We start from the raw sequence: 11127 nt of genomic DNA on the forward strand, positions 1-11127 counted from the left end.
ATTTTGTGATTAATTACTTTTTTTAAACAAAAAAAAGTGTTATTTAACTACTTTTTAAGTTTGTTGGTAGTTTGGTTTAAGTAATTAAATCATTTAGTTAGGGTAACTAAGTGTTGGGTTTTATGTTCTAAAACTCGTAAATAGTAAATATAATCCATTAACCGTTATTAATAAAATGTTATTATTATAATTTCAATCAGTGTTATTGATTTTCTTATTAGTTTTATCTTAATAACCCAAATCCAATACTAACATTCTAAGTTGTTTTATGAGTCTTGAATAATATGTAGAGACATACAGAGATTAATGTTCGAGATCAGCTTAAAGGGTCTATAGTATAAGGATAAGGTTTGGTATTTTATCCTAGTATCACTATGAATATGGCTCACTTTGTATTTGATACAAATGCAATGATCCAATGCATTCATGTAGGTGACATATGAGTAAGGGTATCCTATGCAATGAGTTTGCATAAGACCAGACCGCGAAATAGTAACCACTAGATGTAACTACGCCAACTAGTTAGGTTTCTATTTCATTAGGATGACCTGAGTAACTTAGTTTTAATCTTGAGTGTATTCTGAACTCCTGTTTGCAAGGGATTATCCTTTGATTTGTATGGGTCAGACTGGCTAAATTGCTGACTCGATATACTTATCATTTTGGGAAGAAGATCGAGTGAGGAGCTGGGAACATAATCACACAAGATAGAACTCACTTCTTCCCGAATTTAGGGTAAGTAAATAAGTGCTCCCTTAAATGTTGTCTTCGAGACTTGAACAAAGAGTCCTACCCTCTCTATAGCATCAGAGGGGTTTCTGTTTAGTGATTTAACCATAAACAGGTTGTTCATTAGGGGAGCACTGGTATTTAAGGACTATAAGTAACCCAGGGGTAAAACGATAATTTAACCTAGTTGGTGTTACGAACACATGTGAAGAACTAACTTACAGGTATTTGTCTATATGCGTGAACACAGAGATATATCTATAGTAAGAAGAGTTCAGTTGTGAATCTTTAGTGGAGTGTACACACAGTTAATGAATATTGATTAATGTGGTCAATGAGTTTAGCCAATTAATCTCATATCGTTCTAGCTTCTGATCTGTAAGTCCATTAGGTCTCCTTCTTAGCTCCTAAAGGATGATGAGATTTAATTGTATTGGTTGTAATTTAAAATATTCAAATTTACTTTAAGAATTAATATAATGTATGGTGATACATTATAATATAAAGTGTATATTTTAATTAGACTTTAATATATAAATTTAATTTTGGATATGATTCAAAATTAATTTATAAGAGAATAAAATATTTGAGTAAGTTCAAATATTAATTTAATGTGATTTAGACTCACACTAAAACTATAGGTTAAAATTTAATGTGTATGTGATACATATTAAAACTATAGGTTATGAGAGAAATTCATATTTGAATATGATTCAAATTTGGATTAAATTAAATATAAGATATTTAATTTAGAAATTAATTAATTGAAGAATTAATTAATAGTTTAGTTTAATTTGATTTAATTAAATTAATTAAATTAAAACTATAAGTTATGCGAGAGATATTCATTTAAATATAATTTAATTAAATTATTTATTTATTTATTTATTTTAATATTAATATTAATTTAATATCATTTTATTAAATTAATAGGAAATGTGGTAGTTTTTACATGTTCCCATTTTTTTCTCAACTTCCCTGAAGAGGGAGATACTTGTATGCATTCACAGAACAATTATGTGACTTCTACATAGGATACGATTCTCTCTGAAAAAAATTCTCTCTAATAATTCCCTCCTTCCAATTTGGTTCCCACAAACCTAATCTCAATTCAATGAATAGGAAGATTTCCAAGTGGTGGTGCACCAAATTGGCGTTTGGTAGATTCAGAGTTGCAACGTGCATAAGTTCTTCATTCACTGTATTTTATTTCTTGAAAGCATGCTTAGCCATAATTAAATTAGGTTTTGCCAATGTACTGGTATTTTTAGGTTCCAGTTAAAATTGGGTTATGGTTCTATAATTCTTCTGTTGTACAAGGGCTTTCATCCTTGTATACCCAAAGTGGATAATATCATACCATTGTCGATAATATCATACCATTGTGGAGATATTCGCGAGGGGGGAGGGGAGGGGTTGTTGTCCTAACGAGTGGTATCAGAGTCATGCCTCTAACTTGACCATGCTAGTATAATCCTCAAGTGTCGAACAAAGATGTAATTAAGCCTCAAAAGTAGGTCATGATGAGACTCGTGGTTAGACTTTATCGAATGGGTGGGGGCTCTGAGAAGAGGAGTTAGCTCATAGAGCTTGGCGGATGGGATGACTATTTGAGGGGAGGATCGTGGTAATTTGTTCGAGGGGAGGAGGAACGTATTGTGGGACTTGTTCAAAGGGAGGATTGTGAATCTGACCATAGTCCCACATAGGTTAGATAAGGGGATGATCTTGAGTATAGATTAGACCTTAAACCAAATGTCCAATAGTGGATTAGTGGGCTTTATATTCGGTAATCCCACTAACACTTGGTGGAACTTATGTTACATCTCCTTAGTATTTATAGGAAAATTTTCAAATTTATGAGAAATTTTGGCAAAATTAATTATATTAAGTTTAGATGCAATTAGAGTAAATTTTGATCCGTTTTATTCGATTGCATGCTTGCCATCAAATTTGTCGTTTGGTTATATTTATGAAATTTTTCTTTAAAATTTGCCTAAAAGAAAATCATTACAAAATGATATTGGGGATTGGGCTATAATAGGCACAGTGTGAGGAGATGCTGTGTGAATGTTCTTTAGGCCCACATTTAGGATAATTACAAATTTGATAAATAAAAAGGAAGCTCAGAATTTTAGTCGATAACATAAGAGAGAGTTTAAATTTGGACCCAAAAAAAAGCTTCGACGTGGCTGATTGGCCGTCGCCACTTGATTTCAACCATCAACTTACCTGCCGTTCTCATGCTTACCCGCCATCTGAATTTCAATTCCTTTCATGTCAAATCAAAACAACGATTCCCAAGTTTCAAAATTTTCCGCTCTTTTCACCATGACTACAACCTGTTTGATCAAAGTCCTACTTCAAATGCAGCCTCTTTCAACCGCGTTTTGCTCAATTACTTATCCAGAGACGGAGCATTTCAATCCCTTCGCTTTTTTAAGAAGAATTTTCGGTGGGGTCTTGATGGTAATACCGATGAGTTCACTTTGGCCCTTGCTCTCAAGGCCTGTTGTGGGCTTCCTAAACTAGGTAGACAAATTCACGGATTTGTTATTTCTTCTGGGTTTTTTTCCCATATTACAGTCTCTAACTCTTTGATGAATATGTACTGTAAATCTGGGCAGCTTGAGAGGGCTTTTAGTGTCTTCGAGAATTTACATGACCCAGATATTGTTTCGTGGAATACGATTCTTTCCGGGTTCGAGAAGAGTGAGAACGCTTTGAGTTTTGCCCTGAGGATGAATTTAAATGGGGTTAAGTTTGATTCTGTGACTTATACTACCGCACTTTCCTTTTGCTTAGATATAGAGGATTTTCTGTTTGGTTGGCAGTTGCATTCTCTTGCCCTGAAATGTGGACTCGAGAGTGATGTTTTTGTTGGAAATGCTCTGGTTACAATGTATTCGAGATGCGAACATCTTGTAGATGCTAGAAAAGTGTTTGATGAAATGCCGAGCCGAGATCGGGTGTCCTGGAGTGCGATGATTACCGGTTATGCACAAGAGGGAGATAATGGGTTACAAGCCATTTTGGTGTTCGTTCAAATGGTGAGAGAAGGAGTGAAGTTTGACAATGTACCAATTACTGGAGCACTTTCTGTCTGTGGTCATGAAAGAAACCTTGAGCTTGGAAAACAGATCCACTGTTTAGCTGTGAAAACAGGACATGAGACTCATACTTCTGTTGGTAATGTTCTGATCTCGACATACTCCAAGTGTGAGATCATTGAAGATGCAAAGGCAGTGTTCGAGTTAATCAATGACCGCAATGTGATTTCATGGACGACCATGATATCGTTGTATGAAGAAGGTGCAGTTTCTTTGTTCAATAAGATGAGATTAGATGGAGTTTATCCAAATGACGTTACATTTATTGGATTACTTCATGCCATTACAATAAGGAATATGGTAGAACAAGGACTAATGGTCCATGGATTATGTATCAAAGCTGACTTTGTATCAGAATTAACTGTTGGCAATAGTTTAATCACCATGTATGCTAAATTTGAGTTTATGCAAGATGCCTCGAGAGTGTTTATGGAACTTCCATACAGAGAGATAATATCATGGAATGCCTTAATTTCTGGGTATGCTCAAAATGCGCTATGCCAAGAAGCTTTAGAAGCATTTTTTTATGCAATAATGGAATATAAGCCAAACGAGTACACCTTTGGGAGTGTCCTGAATGCAATCAGTGCCGGCGAAGACATATCTTTAAAGCATGGCCAACGTTGCCATTCTCATTTGATTAAAGTTGGATTAAACTTCGACCCTATAATTTCAGGTGCCCTCCTAGACATGTATGCAAAGCGTGGGAGCATTCAAGAGTCCCAAAGAGTATTCAATGAAACATCCAAACAAAGTCAATTCGCTTGGACCGCGCTGATCTCTGGCTACGCACAACACGGGGACTATGAGTCAGTGATAAAACTGTTTGAAGAAATGGAAAAGGAAAAGATAAAGCCTGATGCAGTTATCTTCCTATCTGTCTTAACAGCATGTAGCAGGAATAGAATGGTCAACATGGGTCGTCAACTTTTCGACATGATGATCAAAGATCATATGATTGAGCCAGAAGGAGAGCACTACTCCTGTATGGTTGATATGCTGGGGCGGGCAGGGCGACTGGAAGAGGCCGAGGAAATTCTAGCGAGCATACCAGGAGGGCCGGGAATATCTGCATTACAGAGCTTGCTTGGAGCGTGTAGGACACATGGGAATGTGGAGATGGCGGAGAGAATAGCAAATGATTTGATGAAGAAGGAGCCATTGGAGTCGGGACCATACGTATTGATGTCGAATCTGTATGCTCAGAAAGGAGATTGGGAAAAAGTAGCTGAAATGAGGAAGGAGATGAGAGAAAGAGGAGTAAAGAAAGAGATTGGATTCAGTTGGGTAGATGTTGGTAATTTTGGTGCTTCTAATTTATACTTGCATGGCTTTTCATCTGGAGATGTATCTCACCCACAATCAGAAGAGATATTTAGAATGGCAAAATATATGGGAGCAGAAATGAAGTTTCTAAAAGATAGGGCAAGAGAGAGCCATATTAGTGTGATTGGTGAATTAACTCTGACAGATTTATTTGTACTTGATGGATGATAAAAGAGAAGAAATTTATTTACCTGTCATATTTTTCTTTGGTGTTACTGTTTCAGACCCTTTAAACCATTCAACAGTCAGAGTCAGTGTCAAGTAAAATTACTAAAAAAAGGAAAAAGTGAATGCTTAGACATATTCTGTAAGGAAAAATACATTATCTCAGAATTCACGTCTACAAATTTTTAACTTTGCTGTACTGAAATGATAATTTGCCATTTTGAAATCCGAAGATCGTAGTTAAAGGACATTAGTAAAAAAATAATAAAAGAAAAAATTATAATAAATCGTGGGCGGCAGGATTCGAACCTGCGCGGGCAGAGCCCACATGATTTCTAGTCATGCCCGATAACCACTCCGGCACGCCCACTTACTGATCATTGTTGCAATGTAAATAATATTAAAATATATATTTTGACTGACTATTCATTGACAGCCGATCGGTTTTTTTTTTTAAGAATAATAGTTAAAAAAATAAGGAAAATTTTAAAAAGTAGAACAATAATTTCTCTGGAGTGTTAATTATTTGTAGAGTTTTTCTATTTTTAACAAAAACTTCTGAAGCAAACTATTTACATAAAACGGGGTTTAACAGTAGTTCTAGTTAATATTCAAATTTAATAACTACAGTTAATTTTATAATTATAAATATATTATTGATCACATCTCACAAAGTACAAACAATTGTTAAATCATCAGACACTCGAATACTTATCCAATCTCATATCCATTGTTCGCAATACTTTTGGAAGTCAAAATTTCAAAGTTAAAATACCACTTTTTCTCCCTACCACGAAATTTGTTTAATTAACATATTTTCTAGTTACAAATTTTAATCCTCTTCCTTCTAATAAAACTATCTTAAATTTAAATTCTCAAAATTAATATTAACTAAAATTGATTATATAACAATAGAAAAAAAATATGCCTGCTTTTCAAATTTATAATAAAAATGCTATAGTTAACAAAAACAAAAAGTTAAAAAGAAAATTAACAATAAACTAACATTGGAAACTAGTTTTTTAAGAAAAAAATAAACTAATAAATAACAAACCCACTGTACTTGATTTCAAGTGTTGAATATTTCGTTCACTTTATTATTTTTAGAATTCACCCTAAATTTAAACTTTATTGAAAGTATAGCCTTAGAAAAATTTAATGTCAAATATCTAACCAAATCTTGCTGAAAGAAACAAGATGGCTAACATCAAGGTATGGCAAACAGAATGAAGGATCACGTTATCATTTTTAATGAAATAAATCGTATCTCTTGAAAAAGAAAATTGTAGTGTTTTGTTACACATATTCCTCTACTTGCACAACTCACATCAGTCAAAGCCTCTAAGGGAGCGAACCACTATGAACCAAGAAGCCCATCATACCGAAATCACAATTCCCTACATCTTCAAATCAAAAGCTTCTCGATCGCATCCTAAATAAATATCAAAATAGAAAAGCAATAACATAAGGGTCATTTAGAAAAGAAAAGATATTTACTGGTATCAGTCAATCAATACTGGCACAATTACCTTAAGTTGCTGTATTTGCGACTTCAATTGGCTTCCTTCGTTTGTTGTCACAGAACAAGCTATAACAGGTCTTGTAACTCCGCAGGCTCGGCCAAGTGCTTGCTTAGATGGGACGAACACATAGGGCACATTCTGTAAAATCAAATAGAACACTGTTTGCATCATTACTTTGAAGCGGACCATCAAAATGTAGAATGGAAACATCCAGCAACGTAATTTTGACAGTCCTGTTTTCATACTAAAAGTAGAATACTGAAGTTATGTTCAAAATTCGGAAATTTTAGAACTCACGGACACAATTGTGCAACCTATAAAATAGATCCTGTTCAAGTAAGGTCGTTCCGTGCAAAAAACCACGACTGGATAAAATAACAATCAGCAGGAAGGCCAACTGCTTCCAACTAAAGTTTTCTTGTCCCAATTCATGATGTATTAAAATAATTGAAAATAGCATGCCAAGAGAACCATGCAAAAAGAAAAAAACAGACAATATCTATTGATACGTTTTCAAATCATAATCCCCTTTTGTAATCAACACAAATTGGGAGGGGTTGTAGGCAACATTGGGGGAGTGGTCTTTGGCTTTTGAAGGTTGTAATTATTGAAATCCTTAACATTACACACACACACACACAGAATGAAAAGCTGCCAATAAATGAGCACCACTAAGAAGCTTTCAAAGAAAAAGGTTTGGAGCAGTTCATTGGGGTATGTCAACTAGAGAGACTGGAGGAGGGCTGGGGATCACAGTTGGAGTCAGTTGAACTACTGATCGACATCATGACAGAAACAGAAACAGTAGATGCAAACTACTGAAAACCAAGTGCAACTTCTAAAAAATATGTAGAAATTCAGAAAAGGTAAAACTCCATGCAGTTACCCTCATCTCTCCATATAATGTTTAGTTAGTCATTTAAAGGGAGAAATGTAAATAAACATCTTCGATCTTATTAAGGAAAGGTAAGGAAAATGTAAAAGAACTTCGGTAAGCAGATTTGTTGACAGATAACAGCAACCGGCCAGTTAACTTCTCAAATCTAATTTAGCTACAGCCACTTTGGCAGGTCAAGAACAGGGGTATCAGTAATACTTTCACACAACTATCTTGGTACATGTAGCCTCCAAACCCAGATAACACATCAAGCAGAAAAAACATAAAGATTCCAAACGGAAAGAAAAAAAAAATCCTCTGTTGAGTATTGAAGACTACCTTATCCTCAGCTAACAGAGGAAGATGTAGGAGGATTTCAAGAGGCTCCGTATCCGCAGCCATTACGACGAACTCAGATATACCTCTGTTAAGCGTCTTGGTTGCTGAAAAATCACAGAAAATGAAGAATCATTTCACAGAACATACAGAGTAGAAACAAGTCATGTATTATGAAACTCTAGAATGTGTCTCTAGTCAACCTTCATTGGCGCCCTTCTTGATTTGCTTGTAGTTAGTAGCTTGTTGAACAAGATCAAGAATGGTGATTGTAAGTTGAGCGTCAGCCAAAGGGTACGCCTTGGGGTTCACTTGCTCTGCAGTCTGCGAATTTACATCACAAATACATAAAGTCACAGTCAATATGAAACAGAAACAGAAAAAGAAGAGAAAGAGAAAGAGAGAGTACCATTGTTCGTATGAAGATTAAGGAAGCAGAGAAGAAGGATTTTGAGGACTTTGGAGGAGGAGATGAGACTTTGAAATTAGGGTTTTAGAACGGCGATAGAGAGAGCTATGGATTCAAATTTACTTTAAAATTTATTCTATATATAATAAGCAAAATATTTAGGAAAAAATTTTCCATTTTGCTTTTCCATTTTATGAACAGATTTTTTTTCTTTCTAAAATTACTTTTAGAAATTAAAATACATTATTATTTTTAGGTAATTTTCATAGATATAACACAAAATTGACCAAGTTAGTCCTTTCTTAAATATTTTAGATTTGTCTTTTCGTCTCCGTTCTCTTTTTGGTTTCTTTCATCATTTCTTCTCCTCTTCATTGTGATTTCTTTTATTATTCTTCTTTTTTACTGTAATTTCTTTCCATGTCTTTCTAGTTTTTTTTCTTTTTTATTTTTTTACGTCGTTCAAATTTAGGTAATCAAATCTAAACTTCGTTTAAATTTTTTTACATCATGTATAAAGAATATTCTTTTCCTCTTCTTTTTTACATGTTTAAATTTGAGGAAGCAAATCTAAACGAATATATACAAAAAATAGCAAAATTTAAAAGATGAATATAGCCAAATGTAAATGATTCTAGACAAATTTAAATGATCATGTGCCAGAAGAATTAAAAAATCGTTTAGTCAAATCTGATCGTCAAATCTAAACCTATCAAATTTAAAAAAAAAAAAATCGTTCAGCTTTGGACCCAAATTTTAACCAGATTTAAACGTAACCAAATCAAATGATCGTATAACAAAATTAAATTATATAATTGAAAAAATAAATTGTAGCCAAATATGAACAATCAAATCTAAATAATCGTATACCAAACAATAGTAAATCTAAACGATTGTATACCAAATATATTATGCGCGCGTGCTTGATTGGACATTTTTGGTATTTTTTATAGACATGTGGGCTTCTTCTGAATCACCTCTTATTACTTCTTATTTCTTCTCTTTCTTTGATGTGATATCATTATTATTATTACTATAATAATAACTTATTATTATTTTAAATTAAGAAATTTATTATTATTATTATTTTAAATTAAGAAATTTATTAATATTCTAATTGCTATTATTAATATTTTTATTATTTTAATACTATATTTCAAAATAGAGTTGTACGATATAATTGATGTTCACCATTTAACTACATTTGAAAAGAAAAACATTTGTTTCCAATATCTCATTTCGTTTCAATGCTATTATGTTGGTCGTTGTTTTTTTAAATCAATTGTTAACGATACGTAATTTTTCGATATTGTACTTACAATATCAATTTAAAGAAAATACATGTAATTTTTTTTCGCACGTAACACATCAATTAATTTTTTAGCACAAAAAGTTTGCGTATAAAACGATCAAAATTAACATCGTATTTACAAAAGCTAATGAAACATGTTTTTCAATAAAAATTCCAAATTTTGGTAAATAAAATATGAATATTTATATATTGGATTTACAATACGAATTAAAACAAATACGTTTGTACGAATTAAAAAAATAATAATAATAATAAATTTTAAATCGATTGTTAACGATCCGCAATTTTCCGATATTGCACTTATAACATCAATTTAAAGAAAATACATGTAATTTCTTTCACACATAGCACATCAATTGATTTTTTGGCACACAAAGCTTGCGTACAAAACATTCAAAATTAACATCATATTTACAAAGGCTAATGAAACATGTTTTCAATAAAAATTTTAAACGTTAGTAAATAAAATATGAATATTTGTCTATTTGATTTACAATACAGATTTAAAAAATATACATTAGTATGAATTAAAAATAATAATAATAATAAACTTTTTTAAATCGATTGTTAACGATACACAATTTTCCGATATTGCACTTACAATATTAATGTAAAGAAAATACATATAATTTCTTTTACATGTAACGCATCAATTAATTTTTTGGTACGGAAAACTTGCGTACAAAATATTCAAAATTGACATCGTATTTACGAAAGCTAATGAAACATGTTTTTCTATAAAAAATTCAAATTTTGGTAAATAAGATACAAATATTTGTATATTAAATTTTAAAAAAATACATTTGTACTAATTTTTTTTTTTTAAAAAAATGTTATATTCCTTCCCTAAACAAGAATTATAAATAATCTTTCATAGTTCTCTCACTTATTCCTTCCCCAAACAAGGACTATAAATAATCTATTATAATCATTCCACTTATTCCTTCCACCAAATAAAGATTATTATAATTGTTTCCTTTTCATAATCCTCCATTTCTCCTTATTCCTTTCCTTCCCCCAAACACAGATAGAAAAAGCAAATTTAAATGTTTTGATACTAAACTTAAATTCTATGTAGAGAAGATTCAACCAAATATAGTATACTACTTACAACTATTTTTATGGTTTATAAATATACTGTGACAATCCTATTAAAATAACTCTTCTATTTTAATCTCTTTTTTGTTCTAGACAAAAGCAAACATAGTTAATAATAACAAATACCAACCTATTGCTTCGACACTCGTCTTCAAGAATGAGGGGAGAATATTATCTTGAAGAATATTTGTGTAGACCAAAGAACAATTTTGAGAGGATGTAAAAGTTGTAATAACATGAAC

The 11127-nt window shown here is 32.2% G+C and overlaps 2 protein-coding genes and 2 non-coding genes across 4 annotated transcripts; 1 reads left to right on the forward strand and 3 right to left on the reverse strand.

The window, feature by feature from the left end:
* Positions 1-2836: 2836 nt before the first annotated feature.
* On the forward strand, positions 2837-5380 carry LOC103487459 (pentatricopeptide repeat-containing protein At4g32430, mitochondrial). Its single transcript, XM_008445788.3, has one exon. It carries the CDS (start codon positions 2973-2975, stop codon positions 5331-5333), a length of 2361 nt encoding a protein of 786 aa, XP_008444010.1. The 5' UTR covers positions 2837-2972; the 3' UTR covers positions 5334-5380.
* Positions 5381-5618: 238 nt separating this feature from the next.
* On the reverse strand, positions 5619-5700 carry TRNAS-AGA (transfer RNA serine (anticodon AGA)). The gene has a single exon. It is a non-coding gene; the product is annotated as a tRNA-Ser (tRNA).
* Positions 5701-6545: 845 nt separating this feature from the next.
* Positions 6546-8631, reverse strand: LOC103487460 (uncharacterized). The gene is made up of 5 exons (XM_008445789.3): positions 8476-8631; positions 8270-8390; positions 8070-8173; positions 6860-6991; positions 6546-6762 (listed from the first exon to the last, which is right to left on the reverse strand). Exons 1-5 carry the CDS (start codon positions 8476-8478, stop codon positions 6736-6738), a joined length of 387 nt encoding a protein of 128 aa, XP_008444011.1. The 5' UTR covers positions 8479-8631; the 3' UTR covers positions 6546-6735.
* Positions 7829-7914, reverse strand: LOC127148347 (small nucleolar RNA snoR109). The gene has a single exon (XR_007819222.1). It is a non-coding gene; the product is annotated as a small nucleolar RNA snoR109 (small nucleolar RNA).
* Positions 8632-11127: the final 2496 nt, after the last annotated feature.

Source organism: Cucumis melo, chromosome 2, assembly GCF_025177605.1.
Source record: "Cucumis melo cultivar AY chromosome 2, USDA_Cmelo_AY_1.0, whole genome shotgun sequence".
Taxonomy (NCBI): domain Eukaryota; kingdom Viridiplantae; phylum Streptophyta; class Magnoliopsida; order Cucurbitales; family Cucurbitaceae; genus Cucumis; species Cucumis melo.

What these genes read in the sequence shown, in the direction of transcription:
- LOC103487459 (XM_008445788.3), top strand. Translation starts at nt 2,973, where the DNA reads ATGCTTACCCGCCATCTGAATTTCAATTCCTTTCATGTCAAATCAAAA.
- LOC103487460 (XM_008445789.3), bottom strand. An exon ending in CAAGAAGGGCGCCAATGAAG is followed by an intron (nt 8,174 to 8,269) that starts GTTGACTAGAGA and finishes GTGATTTTTCAG; the next exon opens with CAACCAAGACGCTTAACAGA. An exon ending in CTCTGTTAGCTGAGGATAAG is followed by an intron (nt 6,992 to 8,069) that starts GTAGTCTTCAAT and finishes TTGATTTTACAG; the next exon opens with AATGTGCCCTATGTGTTCGT.